Genomic DNA, 17,101 nt, shown 5'->3' with positions numbered 1-17,101 from the left:
CTTAATATGGGGGCAGTTACCCAACTCCAACTACCCCTTCCTGTCGTTGTTAATTGGAATACTAAAACTTTCATCTCATTTTATATAGAATCATAGAAACCCTACAGCACAGAAAGAGGCCATTCGGCCCATCGGGTCTGCACCAACCACAATCCCACCCAGGCCCTACCCCCATATCCCTACATATTTACCCACTAATCCCTCTTACCTACGCATCTCAGGAAACTAAGGGCAATTTTTAGCATGGCCAATCAACCTAACCCGCACATCTTTGAACTGTGGGAGGAAACCGGAGCACCCAGAGGAAACCCACGCAGACATGGAGAGAATGTGCAAACTCCACACAGACAGTGACCCAAGCTGGGAATCGAACCCAGGTCCCTGGAGCTGTGAAGCAGCAGTGCTAACCACTCTGCTACCGTGCCGCCCAAAAGCTGACATTTCAAGTCCAGATGACCCTTTATCAAAGCTCAGAATTTTTAAATTGAATTCAAATTCCACCATCTACCATGGCAGGATTCGAACCCAGGCCCCCAGAACATTAGCTGAGTTTCTGGATTAATAGTCTAGCAATAATACCACTAGGCCATCGCCCCCATTCTACTAGGCAGCATAACCAATTTTACAATCTACAGATGTTGATCTTCAGAAATTGTAGAATTTACTTCAGAAAAGTGGATCTATCACCCGTTATATATAGTGGCTAAATCGCCTTCCCAATGAAGCTCATTGAAAGAGAAATGGGTCAGGATATATAACGGGTGAATGATCTCCTTTCACTCTCTTAATACCTTTGCTAAAGATGAATTTTAAGCCACTTTTCTGCAACCAATGATTTAACCTTCAAAATCTAGACATTAATAATTCACTGCCTAAAACAACAGGTCACCTGCCTGTTGCAAACTCTGCACAATCTGTAAATATGATGAAAACTGCAAAAGTGAAAGAAAGATGACTCAAGAGCAGGGAAATTCCCTTCCACGGAATTTTGACAGCTTTCACTGCTCATGATGATGCAAAACGAAAGTTGTGGAGCTAAATAAATAGGAGCTGAATGGACCCAACTACAACAGAACTTCATTCAACAGTGAGAGAGTCACTGAGCTTCACAGAAGATCCTGCAGCAGAAATCTATTCAGCAACAAGTCAAAGATGAACAGAGCAACCACTGTAATGATCCTCATCCTGCTCTTGTGTGCCATTACTACACAGGGTAAGTTGATATTTCTATCTTGTGTTTTAGTTCTAATTGCACTGTAGTGTGTGGAGAGGAGCCTTTCTGTTGACTTATTGACCAGAAAGACGTCTCAGTGTGCAGTTGGGTTATTCATCGAGAATTAAACAGTTACTGATGCTATATGCTGTTGAGAATATAAAGCTTATTTTAATCCTGAATTCAATGCTGAAACAAAATGCCAAGTTTCTGTCAACTTCAAGTGATATCTAAATTGAAGTTAAATTTCTCTTTTCACAGGTATTCCAATCCCAGGAACTCGAGGGCGATGCCAATGCCCTGAGACCAGCTCCAATCCCATCAACCCAACGTTCATCAAGAATTTGAAATACATCCCCAATGGACCGCACTGTGAGACAGCAGAAATAATGTAAGTAAAGGCATCCTTTAGCTTATCCCCTTTTTGTTAAGTCAAATTAAATGCGGTGCTGTTTATTTAAAACAAGCTGGATCAATCACAATTTGTTTCTGAAGCAGATTTAAAGGATTTTGTTTATAGTTTTACTGAATTCTCCCCTTTCAGTGGGAGACATCGGATTTCTGGGAGTTAGATTTTAAACATTTCTCTTCTCTTCACAGCATCACCATGAAATATGGAAACAGAGTCTGTGTGAGTCCTGACGTTCATTGGGTGAAGATTGTCATTAAAGCCATGAAAGGTTGGTGCCTGATGGTCGTCAAAATTCACTTATATGAAAATTAATTTTTAAAAATTGATTTTTTTTACCTTGTTTGTCCTTTCCTCCTTGGTTGAGAGCATTGAATCCCCTCTGTTGCACATTTCTTGAAGTACTTGGTCCATTCTGGTTCTTTGCCCGAGTGTCACTGGGTCGCAATCAGGTGCAGGAATGTTGGGAGATGTCATGCTCCATCACCCACAATGCTGTGACCCACTGTCATACCTTTCGTAGCCATGATGTGGAGATGCTGGCGTTGGACTGGGGTAAACGCAGTAAGACGTCTCACAACACCAGGTTAAAGTCCAACAGGTTTATTTGGTACTAAATAAACCTGTTGGACTTTAACCTGGTGTTGTGAGACTTCTTACTGTGTATCCTTTAGTAGTGTGGCTTTTGCTACCAAATAAACCTGTTGGACTTTAACCTGGTGTTGTTAAACTTCTTACTATCCTTTAGTAATCAGCAGAGATCAGACAATTCATCACAGACCTGTGATTAACATAGGGACTTCAGGAATAAATATTAAATATGTGTCTTCGTCACTTTCACCTTGGTTTCCTGCTACCTCTCCTTCTTCATTGTCTGCTCAATGACTTTTTTCTTTGCATTTTAAACTGTCCGAAACATTTTTTAACCTGTATATTTACCCTTCAACTGTATATTCCTGTAGAATGGACTTTTCACTGTGTGACTCCATGGATCCTGCATGTTAAAATCGTATTTTAAATACAATGAATTGTTAACAAAAGAACAACTGTTAGCAGCGCTGTGTTCAGATCAATATTTAATATCCTATAATTATGTTGCTGAAGACATTCTCGGCCTTTTAGCTAAGATCAAATGTAGTATGGTCGGCAGCCCATGGTCGGCCACACTTGGTTGAGGTCATTAGGTTACGCTGAGGCTTCATATGTTTCATATGAAGCAATTTTTAAAAGCGGCATCTCGGCCTTTTGGCTAAGATGCAAATGAGCTCAAGTCTTGGAGGAGGAACCTCCCCCTCCTCCAATCAGCTTGGCTCATGTAGATCAGGCCCAGGACAGGGTGATTTGGTCGCTCGCCCTGTCTTGTCAGCCTGGATCTGAAATGTCTCAACTTGTTGAGACTCTGAATTGGATTTGATTTGATTGAATTGGAAAAGTATTAAAAAAAAGACATTGCCCTTGATATTAAAATAATTTTTGCTGTTATGGGAAAAGTCTAAATTCATTTTATTTTATTTCAGGTGCCAGAAAACATAACTGAGAAATGAAGCTGCAATGGGGTGGACTTGACTCTACACCTGGAAACCTGTAGCACAATGAACACTGAATGAAGGAATCGCTGTCCAGGGTGTTCACTCTCTTGTCAACTTCTGATAGATTGTTCGAGTAATTACCCTGTGTTGATTCCTGAATCTTATTTCACTGTTTAACCCTGTCATACTGTAATTGTTTACACATGGCCTATGAAAGCAGGCTGATATTGTGAAATTTTGTACCAGTACTGAGGTTTTTGTTTTACAGGATCGATGTAAATGATTATTAAGTATAGAGCCTGGCATTGCTACTGCAAGTTGCTCCGTGACTGAAATCAATTTGTTAACAGATCTCCATAAGCTTTGGAAAATATTTTTCAAACATCAAAATGTGCAGCTAGAAATGATATATTCACAGATTTGTGAACTTGTGGAGGAACCTGAATGAAATCGAGAATGTCAGTTGTTAAATTTTAATGTTTGACATTAGAGTGGGAATTGATGCCAAGTTTAGAGTAATTAATTTATTGATTTTTTGTTATTATTTCACAAGATTAGGGCGTTGCTACCAAAGCCAGCACTCAATGTCCACTCCTATTTGTGCTTGTAAATGTGGTGGTGAGATGCCTTCACGTAGCACCGTGCACCTTGTGGTTTAGGTACAGACATCCTGGTGTTTAGGGAGAGATGTTCAAAATGAACTTCAATATTTTTTATGATACACTACCTCCTTGCTGTTATTTATTTTACCAGGAATGAGTGACAATACTTAAAATGTTCAAATTAGCAGAATTATCCATTGTTAATTCAACTGAAATTATCTGGAATTGGAATGGAATAAAAAAATCTAATAAATTAAATACACACATTCCTCCTATTATTGCAGAAATATTGAAACATGAATTAAAAACAAAACATGCTGGAAATGCTCAGCAGTTTTTTCAGCACCTGTGGACAGAGAAATAGATTGAATGTTTCAGGTCAATGATCTTTTATCAGAACTGAGAGTGCTTAGAAATGTAACAGTTTGGCAAGTGGTGAGAAGAGGAAAGAAGACAAGGGAATGTCTGATAGCACTGTAAGCAGGAGAGATTTGATGATATGGATGATGGTACAAGGCAAAGTATGATAGGAATGTGTCAAGAAAAGGAACAAAATGTTCGCTTAGAGGAAGTGTAAAATGGGAAAATGCAGAATGGACACCTAAGCTACTGTGCAAATAAATGATGAAGGGGTTGATGGGTGCGTTATGATCCGAAATTATTGAATCTAATCTTGATGCCAAAGGCTGTAGAGTGACTAATAAAAAGATGGGATGATGTTATTGGAAGATGGGGAGGAAATTTCAGAGAGAGTAGTGCAGAGAATTTCTGTAGTGTGACATTGTTACAAATCACATTTGCTGCTGCATGTTGCTTCTACATGTGAAATATTGATGGTAAAATCTAAACTAAAAGTTTGAATGAAAACTTTCCTGCTAAGATTCAAGAACACTGGGTTATCATTAACATGGATGTCATTTTACTGCAAAGTTTATTGATCACTGATGTTTTAAACGAACCTTGGGATTTTCCCCATAAAGCACCCAAGCTTGGGATCTGTCCAAGTCTGTGAAAGCAATTTCTCTGCAGAAATAACACATTTGAGGTGGAAATGCTGCTTATTTTATATTAACTGGAAAAAAAATTATATATAAGCTAATCTCTGTATAGTGATGAGTAGAAATCTTTTGCACTGAGAGATTTTTCACTCACTGGGTCTTGTTTACTCAGAGCCTCAAAAGGCTTTGTGTAAAAATTGTGTTGAGTATAAAACTCAGTGTCACTCAGGAACATGTTATTAAATTGTGCGTGAATGGATTGTTTGCATTTTTTGTTCCTTTACCTTGGAACATTATTGAGTGATTGAAATAAACTATATTTCTTATGAATAATGTGTTGTTACTGTTTCTCAATCTTCAGCTAAACAGATGTACATTTCTCGAGTAGAGAATTTATTAAATTGACCAATCATTTTAACTTGTTCAGGACGCACATTGAACAGTTCTGAAAGGTGCAGAATATTAGCAGGGTGAAGATTTCAGAATGAATTCTGCAAAATCCCAAAGCGTATTTTTGGAATATCATTAAATTACTACCCCCCAAACTCCCCCTGCCATGCACTGCTGTGAATAGAATGAATGAGTTGTAAAGATGCCCAGTGTAGGGTTGGCGGGGTGTGATTGCATTGTGGGGTTGTTGTGCTGACACTCCTTCCATTGTAACCCCATCTGAAGATAGCCGTGCAGGGTCTGTCCTACATTCAATATCAACGCAGGCAGATGACAAACCCGGGTGCAGCCAAACCTAAGAGTCAGATCATTGCAGGGGGAGAATCCCTCCCAGACCATCCCGCACCACCTCACCCCAATCCCACTACGTCCTTGACTGTCTCTGGCCTTGGTGTTGTTTCGCCTTCACAAAAGAAGCACCTCGCCCTAACCACCTTCCCCAGAGAACAACACAAACTCTCGGTCGGTGATTGTACCCATGGAACTTCGGAGGCTTTGAATGAATGTATTCAAGAGGTGGCTAGATATAGCACTTGGGGCGAACGGGATCAAAGGTTATGGGAGAAAACAGGATTAGGCTGTTGAGTTGGATGATCAGCCATGATCGTGATGAATGGCGGAGCAGGGTCAAATTGCCGAATGGCCTCCACCTGCTCCTAACTTCTATGTTTCTATGAATTCCCACTCAGATCCCTGGTCCTAATCACCAGCCCTGACACCGACCCCCACTGCTTTTGGGCAGGAGGCAGTGTTGTACTTTACAAATGATACACAGCGATTAAAATAACCCGAGCTTCATGCTCAGCTCTCGCAGTTTCCCTCCCATCCGCAAGCTGTCCAGGGCAAACATGGCCCTGTAAGAGCTACTTTCTCCCAAGAACCGTCATAAGGAATAATGTGATTACATCATCATATGTGTTGAGAGAGAGGAACCTTCAATTTAAAGATCTTTAATGTTCAGTGGCAGGATGTTGATTTCTCCCCACATAAATGGTGCAAAACCTAATGAACTGAAGAAGGTCCAGTTTAAGATCTGCTCTTCCTGGAGCAATATTGCTCAGAAATCCAAATCAATTCCTGGAATTATAATTGTGCTGAAATGTTATCGTTTTTCAGAGCTTTCTAATTAGATTGTGAGATGTCCCAAATGACATGTGACTCTGACGTAGGAAACTGTCCCTCTCCACCTTTTAGAATTTGTCAACTGACAGGGGTGTTAATGTTGCAAATACTGTGATAATTTACTGGGTACTCACATTCTGATGAAGAGCAGCTGATACTAATTGGGGAGATGTCAGGGAACACAAAATAGCAGTTTCCACCTGTGGAGGTGAGTAAGACTGTGCAGAAGGGAGGCGTCATCCGCAGTTAGTTTATACTAGATTTTGTGCACACACCTATGTTGATGGCAGACTGGCTCCAGCTTCTTCCTGTACCTGATGGAAGTTTGGCTATTTCACATGGTAGCTGAAGGTTACCATTGATCTGCGGAGCTCAGAAGCTGAGTATGGATTTTTGTCTCTCTCTTCTGACAAAATTACTGCTCCTGGCAGCCTCAGGTGTGAATTGGCTGAGGCTCGGTGCCAATTCTCCAGCTTTGATCATTGTTAGGACCGAATGAGGAGGGATGCACTGATTCCCCTTAATTCAACCTTTTCGCTTGGTGGTAACAAAGCCTTATAAAAAAAATCCCCATAGATGCCTTTCCCAAGCCAAATGTATTTACTTTTTATTAAGAAGCTAATGAACCCGGGTTTTCTTCAGTCAAAGAAAGAGCAAGTTCATTACCTACTAAATGTGAGAAAAAATAATAAAAGACATAATGAAATGCATACACAGATATCAGACGTAAGAAAAGTTAGAGATAGAGTCTCGCTGGCAGCAGCAGCAGAGTGTGCAACATTGGGAATTCTGGCCCAAGTGTTTCTTGTTGAGAATTTCAGGCAGCATTGTTGACTTCAAGGGATAAGAGTCTACCTGACAGGAAAGTAACTATTTGGAAATTACAGTCAATTCATGCACCCTTTGTCACAGAAATGAAAAAGTCTGCCGAGGGATGCTAATTGATCGGGAATGTGAAAATCTAAAGTTATGTCTCAATGCAAAATTTTTATCAAAAACTGGAGGACACCAACACATTCTGTTGTAAGTCTTCCACTGGGGTGAGAATTAAATGGACCTAATGGTATGGGACAAGCATCAAGGTAATATTTTGTTACACATTATGGCAATGGCAACCTGATCCAGCCTATCCATGGTGATAAATGGTAGGGACAAATAGACCATCATGGACCAAACCAAGTTGGTTCCAGATGCCAAGGAAATCTTTGATGGTTAATTGAGGAGAATTTGCAAATGACAAATTTCAAAATGTGTCTGAGAATTTGAATAAAGTAATCATGAATACAGGGAAAGCCTGTTCAGGAATGATTTATGTAAGAGGAGTCTCACAGTAACTAATAAGATATTGTGTAAGATACTGGCCGACCAAGTGACTTGCAACTTGTGAATGGCACTGACATGATCAATACATGCTAGAAATTATTTGCAAATGGTCTGGAATAATTGGTATATGGAAGGAATCTAAATTGCCTTCTGTACTGTCTGATGCTCCCCCTGGCTTGGAAGGAGCTACCATTAGTTCTGTTTTCTTCACCAACTTGCAATCAGGCAGGCAAGCCTCTATCAAGACTGAGGTTTTGGACCAAATTCAGAGGCCATTGCAACATCAGATAAGACTGCAAAGGTAAACTTTATTTTCAATGATCTATAAAAAAGTGAGGCATAGAGAATGGAAAAATCTAGGGGAGGTAAAGGGAATGAGAGGAAAACAGTGATTATTCAATGTGGGAATCAAACAATTAAAGTCCATTCCTCAGGGATCATCAGGATGAATTATATATTTTCAGATACCAACAATATGATAGAGGATTACAAAGCACCTTCTGATATATTTTGTGGGGTAGAGTCAGAAGGACAACATTTGATAGATTGGGGGTTAAATGCCATTATAGAAACTGTTCCTGATAAACGTGAATGGGCTATTTTATCTGGGGGCCGACTCCCAAAGTGGGTTCTGGGTGACATACTGTCCGGAAGGATTGAATAACTGGAGGGATGGGCATGGGAATCTACTGGAAAATATAAAAATTAATTCAATGCCCAGGGTGATGCACCAAGAAGTGAGGATCATGGACTGGCAGAATGGGGTGCGAAAATGAGGAAGCTTAGCTTGAGTTCCAGTAATTTGTTGGAGGATGAATTCCAATTCAGGAAATGTTCATGTATAGTGCAAAGGGCCTCAGATTAGGTATATTGTGGATCTAACAATAGTAGCCTGGAGAGACTTCAACAGGTGAGTTTAGGTTGCAGCCTAACTGGGCCGCATTGAAATGGAAAATACAGAATCAGCTGATCTATGCCGGCCTCAGTTCTTTTTCTGTGCTATTTCCCCACAGCCGTCTAATCCTCGATCTATCAAATATTTATCCATCTCCACTTTAAATACTTCTAATGATCCACTCTCTGCCACTCATTGGAGCAGAGAATTCCCTACCATCTGCGAGAAGAAATTTCTACAGACCCCAGTTTTAAATGACCGGCCCTTTATCTTGTAGCTATGTCTCCTTGTTTGAGACAGTCCCCCTAGGGAAAACATCTTACTAACCTGTCAAGCCCCCTCAGGGTCTTATATGTTTGAATAAGGTCACCCTCACTTTCATAAACTTTAGGGAATATAGACGCAGACTATTTAGTTTCTCTTGATAGGACAACCCCCTCATCCCAGGAATTAACCTGATGAATTTCCTTTGGACTGCCTCCAATGTAACTTTTTCAGATAAGGGGACCAAAATTGTACGCCGTATTCCAGCCAAGGCCTCATCAACATCATGAACAATTGCAACAAAACCTCCCTATTTTTAAACTCTAACACCTTTGTAATAAAAGCCAAAATGCCATTTGCCTTCTTAACTATTTGTTGAACCTACCTGCTAGCTTTTTGTGATTCATGCACTAGAACACCTAGATCCCTCTGTACTTCACTCACCTGCAGTCTCTCTCCATTTAGATAATAATCTGCCTTTTGATTCCTCCTACTGAAGTGCATGGCCTCACACGTCCCCACATTAAACTCCATTTGCCAGGTTTTCACCCAGTCACCCAACCTATCAATATCCTGTTGCAGAATCACAATATCCTCATCACAACATGCCCTTCCACCTATCTTCGTTTCATCGGAAAATTTGCAAATCTTACGTTTCTGTTCCTTCCTCCAGATCATTAATGTAAATGGTGAACAATTGTGGGCCAAGAACTGATCCCTGTGGTACTTCACTCGTTACATCTTTCCACTCTGAAAAGGATCCATTTATTCCAACGCTCTGTTTTCTATGTGACAGATTGGGATCATCAGAATGTTTTAGGAACTAAATATTGGTCAAAATCAATTACACTCCTGTTAAATTCCCCAAGAAACTATCACTATCACGAAAGAGGCAGTGTTGAGCAAGCTAATGGGGCTAAAGGTAGACAAGTCTTCTGGCTGATGGAATGCATCCCAGGGTACTAAAAGAGATGGCAGGGGAAATAGCAAATGCACTAATGGTAATTTACCAAAATTCGCTGGGCTCTGGGTGGTTCCCACAGATTGGAAAACAGCAAATGTGACGCCACTGTTTAAAAAGGAGGTAGACAAAAGGCGGGTAACTATAGGCTGGTTAGCTTAACTTCTGCAGTAGGGAAAATGCTTGAATCTATCATCAAGGAAGAAATAGCGACACATCTGGATATAAACTGTCCCATTGGTAAGATGCAGCATGGGTTCATGAAGGGCAGATTATGTTTGACTAATTTGGTGGAATTCTTTGAGAACATTATATGTGCAGAGGATAATGGGGAACCTGTGGATGTGGTGTATCTAGATTTCCAGAAGGCATTTGACAAGGTGCCGCACCAAAGACTGCTGCATAAGATAAAGATGCATGGTGTTACGGGTAATGTATTAACATGGGTAGAGGATTGGTTAACTAACAGAAAACAAAAAGTGGGGGTGAATGGGTGTTTTTCTGGTTGGCGATCAGTGACTAGTGGTGTGCCTCAGGGATCAGTGTTGGGACCGTAATTATTTACAATTTACATAGATGATTTGGAATTGGAGACCAAGTATAGTGTGTCAAAATTCGCAGATGACACTAAGAAAACCTTACTTGCGACTAATAAAAAAACTTTAAATGTGATGATTTTATGGTAAAGTAAACATTTATTAAAAATACAAAGGAAAAATAGAATGAAATTACAGTTAAACACAAGAATGGCTTCACACAGTAATCAGTACTTTAAGACACTTCCAAAAGATATTAACTTAAACTACCCCCCAGAGATAAGGTTTCCCTTTTCTGTTTAGCAGCAATCATAATAGATATAAAAATCTATAGAATTTTAACCAGAACATTTTTTCTCTGTGACAACTGGTTCTCCAGGTCCGGTCTTGTTCACATTGTTTTCTGTGAGACCTGACCAGCTGCCTGCTGTCTTCAGGGAGATCGAAGCAGCTACCACCTCAGATAGACTTCAATATTTCCTTAAATGTGACCCTTCCCTTTGGATCGTTCTATTGTTTCAACCAGTGTTTCAGAAGTGCTTTCCACCCTGAAAAACATTATTTCTTTACTTTAGCTTTTAAGCTTATAAAGAACATATTTTTTATATCCCTTATTTACTTATACCTTTTACAACTTACATATAACTCCCTTTGGAGTAAGACAACCCACTTCAAAACTACTTCTGTTGTTGCCTGATATAAAATTCTTATTGAGGTTCCTCTTGGTTCATTAACATTTCAAAACAACTTCTTCCTGTTGGAATCACCCCGAATCTTATTCCAATTACCATAATTATAATCTCCACCTTCACAGTAATATTATCAAAAGAAAAATATCATAATTCCTCGCTTTCTTGACAGCAGAGTTGCAAAACTGGGGGCAATAAAGACCTTCGGCATTGCTGCCACATAGGAAATGTGGAACTTGGCGATTATGCCTACCCAGGTCCCATTATTGACCTTGTTGGAAACATCTCTAGCTCGATTTTCAGGCTTCAATCGAGCAAACTACATTGGATTTGCCCACTGATCGCCTGCTGAGTTTATGCCTTTTTGCATGGCGGCTTAGAAATCCAAATCTGCCTTGGGCCGTCATGACATAGGTAAGTTCAACCCTGACCTTCCTGATGTTGTTAACATAGTGTACTCAATGTTTCATCTCATTTCATGTACTCCTGACTGAAAATGCAGGTGTAAAGTGATTGGCCGGAATTTTGCTGTCCTGCCCACAACGGGAATTGGAGCAGGCAAGGGGCGGACCATGGAAAGGTCTGTTGACTTTGGGTGGAATTTTACGGTTTCGGGACAAGCAAGGCTATAGAATCCTGCCCATTGTATCTAACACCCAGAAATATATTTGCAGCGTTACAAGGCAGCACGGTGGCACAGTGGTTGGCACTGCTGCCTCATAGCGCCAGGGACCTGGGTTCGATTCTCGGCTTGGGACTGTCTGTGTGGAGTCTGCATGTTCTCCCCGTGTCTGTGTGGGTTTCCTTCAGGTGCTCTGGTTTCCTCCCACAGTCTGAAAGATGCATTGGTTAGGTGCATTGGCCATGCTAAGTTTTCCCTTAATGTATCTGAAAAGGCGCTGGAGTGTGGCAACTCGGAAAATTTCACAGAAACTGCATTGAAGTGTTCAATGTAAGCCTACTTGTGACCCTAATAAATCAACTCAAACGAACAGGACATGAGTTTTGTAACTGAACAAAGACATACCTTAGCTGTGCAGCTTGTATTAACATGGTTCATTTCCTATAATTCACAAGTTCCAACTCAGGAGTTTGTTTCCTTTTTCTTATAATCCCGAGGATCAGTGCCAAACCTGGAACGTGACATCATCCTCTGAGTCAGCTGCAAAATGTGGAACTAACTTTTCCTATTGCCAATCTGAAATGGTTTATTATTAGGGACGAATAACTAATGTATAATCAGACCTTGTGAAAGGTGTTTGGCCGCAAAGTCTCAGCCACATTTTAACTGTGTTAATCAGGCAATTTGAATAGGAACCAATCAATGAAATACCTGACAGCTCTGCTGGTGTGAGATCATTAAAGATATTTCTATTCCTGAACTGAAGCTACTGCACCTCAAACAGATAATTCATTACAAGTGGCAACTCCGAACAATGAAAAAATATGTTTCCACAATTGCATCTTTTTCCAAACTTGTATCATTAAGATCCAAAGAGTCACATTGTGAAGTGCAGACAGTAAAAGGGAAAGGTATTTCCTGTGAATCATAGGTTTAAGAACACAAAGACTTTCAGTGTTTTATTTGCAGAAGGAGTTCCTCAATGTGTCTAGTGCAAAACCTGGAAATGGATTATTTTGCAGATCATTTGATATCACTTACCTGGCAGAACATCAATAAAAAACATTAAGTTATCCAGGTGTGACTTTGTCAATGTTTCATTGTTTCATAGTAAAAATAAAATGAGCACATTATTAACAATACTCTATTAGAACTTGATTTGATGACCATTGATATAAAAAGACTGAAATATTGGATTAAATTCAACTTTACTGGGGGTGACAATTGATAAATATGGATCTGTCGCTTGCTATATGGCACCAAAGTCCCCTTCCCAATGAAGCTCTTTGAAAGAGAAATGGGTCAGGATAGATAACGGGTGAATGGTCTCCTCTCGCCCTCTCTACAATTTTGCTAAAGATGAATTTTAAGCCACTTTTCTGAAACCAGTGATTTAATCTTTAAAATCTAGACATTAATAATTCACTGCCTAAAACAACAGGTCACCTGCCTGTTGCAAACTCTGCACAATCTGTAAATATAATGAAAACTGCAAAAGTGAAAGAAAGATGATTCAAGAGCAGGGAAATTCCCTTCCACAGAATTTTGACAGCTTTCACGGCTCATGATGATGCAAAACGAAAGTTGTGGATCTAAATAAATAGGAGCTCATTGGACCCAACTATAACAGAACTTCATTCAACAGTGAGAGAGTCACTGAGCTTCACAGAAGATCCTGCAGCAGAAATCTATTCAGCAACAAGTCAAAGATGAACAGAGCAACCACTGTAATGATCCTCATCCTGCTCTTGTGTGCCATTACTACACAGGGTAAGTCGATATTTCTATCTTGTGTTTTAGTTCTAATTGCACTGTAGTGTGTGGAGAGGCGCCTTTCTGTTGACTTATTGACCAGAAAGACGTCTCAGTGTGCAGTTGGGTTATTCATTGAGAATTAAACAGTTACTGATGCTATAAGCTGTTGAGAATATAAAGCTTATTTTAATACTGAATTCAATGCTGAAACAAAATGCCAAGTTTCTGTCCACTTCAAGTGATATCTAAATTGAAGTTAAATTTCTCTTTTCACAGGTATTCCAATCCCAGGCACTCAAGGGCGATGCCAATGCCCTGAGACCAGCTCCAATCCCATCAACCCAAGGTTCATCAAGAATTTGAAATACATTCCCAAAGGAACACACTGTGAGACAGCAGAAATAATGTAAGTAAATGTGTCAGAATGTCACCTTTAACCTTTCTCCTTTTGTAATGTCAATTTAGATGCTGCCACTTATTCAGAACATGCTGGATCAATCCAAGTTGTTTCTGAAGGAAATAAGGAATTTAAAGGATTTTGTTTTATAGTTTTACTGAATTCTCCCCCTTTCAGCGGGAGATTCTGGGAGTTAGATTTTAAGCATTTCTCTTTTCTTTACAGTATCACCATGAGAAAAGGTAGCAGAGTCTGTGTGAGTCCTGATGCTGACTGGGTGAAGATTATCATCAAAGGTTGGTGTCTGGTATTTGTTATGTGAATAAAAATGCAGATCGATTGGATTTTCTTCTTACTATGTTTGTCCCCTCCTTGGTCAAGGGCATTGAATTTCCCTCTGATGCACATTCCTAGAGGATGGTGGTCCATTCTGGTGCTTTGCCAAGTGTCCAGTATTTAAGTGTGTTCCATGAGAGTGAATACTAGCAAGCTATTCAACTACAGTTGACATTTGGGCTCAGTCCCAGATTGTCCTTACCCACTATCCATATATGGTAAATCCAAGAAGAGCCGGGGGCTCTGCTGGATCGCAATCTGGTGCAGGAATTTTGGGAGATGCCATGCTCCATCTCCAACAATGCCGTGGCTCACTGTCATACCTTTAGTAACCAGCTGAGATCAGACAATTCATCAGAGTCCATTGATCAAAACAGGGATTTTAGGAATAAATATTAAATGTGTTTCTTCATCACTTTCACCTCGGCTTCCTGCCGCCTTCCTTCCTTTACAGCCTTTTTTTATTCATTTGTGGGACATGGGTGTCCCTGGCCTGCCAGCATTTATTGCCCATCCCGAGTTGCCGTTGGAGGGCAGTTGAGAGTCACCCACATTGCTGCTCAATAATTTACCTCTTTACATTATAAACCACCCTAAAGCCTATATTTTTAATCTTTTTATTATTCGTTCTATTTTACTCTTCAACATAATATTCCTGCAGAACTAATTGTTCATGGTTAATTGTTAATTGTGACTCCATGGATCCTGCATGTTAAAATCATATTGTAAAATCAATGAATGGTTAACAATATAACAACTGCTTGCAGTGCTTTGTAACAGATCAATATTTAATCCACTTGATAATGTCGCTGAAGCCATTGCCCTTGATATTAAAATAATTCTTGCTGTTATGGGAAATTTTTTAATTTATTTAATTTTATTTCAGGTGCCAGAAAACATGACTGAGAAATGAAGCTGCAATGGGGTGGACTTGACTCTACACCTGGAAACCTGTAGCACAATGAACACTGAAATGAAAGAATCGCTGTCCAGGGTGTTCACTCTCTTGTCACCTTCTGATAGATTGTTTGAATAGTTACCCTGCATTGATTCCTGAATCTTATTTCACTGTTTAACCCTGTCATACTGTAATTGTTTACACATGGCCTATGAAAGCAGGCTGATATTGTGAAATTTTGTACCAGTACTGAGGTTTTTGTTTTACAGGATCGATGTAAATGATTATTAAGTATAGAGCCTGGCATTGCTACTGCAAGTTGCTCCGTGACTGAAATCAATTTGTTAACAGGTCTTCATAAGCTTTGGAAAATATTTTTCAATCATCAAAATGTGCAGCTAGAAATGATATATTCACAGATTTGTGAACTCGTGGAGGACTCTAAAGTGTGGCTGTTGTTAAATTTTAATGTTTGAATTTAGAATGGGAATTGATGCCAGTTTTGGGGGAAAAAATCATAAAATTTCGGCATCACTGCCAAAGCCGGCACTTATCGCCTAACCTTAATTGGCCTTTGTGAATGTGGTGGTGAGCTGCCTTCATAGACCACTATGCTCCTTGTGGTTTAGGTACTCGCATCCTGCTGTTATGGAGAAATATTTGCCAGAATTTTACCACTCCACCCACCATGGGAACTGGAGCGGGCGAGGAGTGGACAATGGGAAGGTCCGTTGACCACGGCTGGGACTTTACGGTTTTGGGACAAGTGAGCTCGTAAAATCCCTGGGATGAACTTATTATCATTCTTTATGGTAGACTATCTACTTACTGCTACTTGTTTTACCTGGGATGATTGATTTGTAATCCTTAAGGGTTCAAATTAGCAGAATTATCCATTGTTACTTTAATTGAAATGATCTGGAATAAGAATGGAATGAAAGACCTAATAAATTAAATAAACACAACCCTCGTACTAGTTGCAGACATATTGAAAAGTGAAATGTGCTGGAAATTCTCTGCATGTCTTAGAAATATAACAGTGTTTAAAGCTGCCATGGGAAGTGGTGAGACCAGGAAAGAACAAAGGGGAATGTCAATAAGAGCATTGGAGTCGGGAGAAATTTAATAACAAAAGGAATGATGGTGCACGGCAAAAGGAGATGGTAATGGTGCAAGAAAATGAACAAAAGGCTCCTCTGGAGGGTTAAATGGGAAAATGCAGAATTAACACCAACAGCAAATAAAAGGTGAGGGGCTTGGGGGAGGGGCTTTGATCTGAAATAATTGAACCCAATGTTTATTCTAGAAGGCTGCAAAGTGATTAACTCTGGAACACCCAACTTTAGAGTCTATCCAAAATTGAAGTCTGTGAAAATAAATCATTGGTAGAAATATCACATTTGAGGTGGGAAAGCTGCTTACTTTATATTAACTGGAAACAAAAATGACATTTATAAATAAGCTAATCTCTGTACAGTGAAGAATAGAAATCTTTTGCACTGAGGGATTTTTCACTGACTGGGTCTCGTTTGCTGAGAGCCCCAAAAGGCTTGGTGTAAAAATTGTGTTGAGTATAAAACTCAGTGTCACTCAGGAACATGTGAGTAAATTGTGCGTGAATGAATTGTTTGCATTTTTTGTTCCTTTACCTTGGAATATTATTGAATGATTAAAATAAACTGCATTTCTTATGAAGAATGTGTTGTTACTGTTTCTCAATCTTCAGCTAAACAGATGTACATTTCTCAAGTAGGTAATTTAGTAAATTGACCAATAATTTCAATTTGTTCAGGAACTATTCTGAAAGGTGCAGATTATTTGCTGTGTAACAGATGTTTGCAGAAAGAAATCTGCAAATTCTCTTTGGGTTTCTACTGGATATTGTAAAATTACCACCCCCCCCCCCAAATTTCCCCATCCCCCCTTACACACAAACACACACATAGGGGCCGATTTTGCAAAATCGCGACTAAGTGCCGGGTCCGGTCTTCAAACGGATCCGCGCCCGGCAGCCGCGCTCCAGCGCGCCCATACGCCTTTTTTCGGCGCCGGTCTATTGGGCGGGGCTTAGCGCTGTTGGAGCGGCCGGAGCTCCAACTGCA

The 17,101-nt window shown here is 40.0% G+C and overlaps 2 protein-coding genes across 2 annotated transcripts; both read left to right on the top strand.

Moving 5' to 3' along the window:
* The first annotated feature begins 1,086 nt into the window (after positions 1 to 1,086).
* Positions 1,087 to 3,987, top strand: LOC144494981 (interleukin-8-like). Its single transcript, XM_078214722.1, has 4 exons — positions 1,087 to 1,213; positions 1,475 to 1,604; positions 1,814 to 1,893; positions 3,140 to 3,987. Exons 1-4 carry the CDS (start codon positions 1,153 to 1,155, stop codon positions 3,157 to 3,159), a joined length of 291 nt encoding a protein of 96 aa, XP_078070848.1. The 5' UTR covers positions 1,087 to 1,152; the 3' UTR covers positions 3,160 to 3,987.
* Positions 3,988 to 13,242: 9,255 nt separating this feature from the next.
* On the top strand, positions 13,243 to 16,692 carry LOC144494930 (interleukin-8-like). Its single transcript, XM_078214587.1, has 4 exons — positions 13,243 to 13,383; positions 13,645 to 13,774; positions 13,991 to 14,061; positions 14,988 to 16,692. The coding sequence occupies exons 1-4, from the start codon at positions 13,323 to 13,325 to the stop codon at positions 15,005 to 15,007; spliced, it is 282 nt and encodes a 93-aa protein (XP_078070713.1). The 5' UTR covers positions 13,243 to 13,322; the 3' UTR covers positions 15,008 to 16,692.
* Positions 16,693 to 17,101: the final 409 nt, after the last annotated feature.

Source organism: Mustelus asterias, chromosome 1 (assembly GCF_964213995.1).
Source record: "Mustelus asterias chromosome 1, sMusAst1.hap1.1, whole genome shotgun sequence".
Classification (NCBI taxonomy): Eukaryota; Metazoa; Chordata; class Chondrichthyes; order Carcharhiniformes; family Triakidae; genus Mustelus; species Mustelus asterias.
The sequence above is the reverse complement of the archived record's forward strand: the minus strand, read 5'-3'. Positions and strand labels throughout refer to the sequence as shown.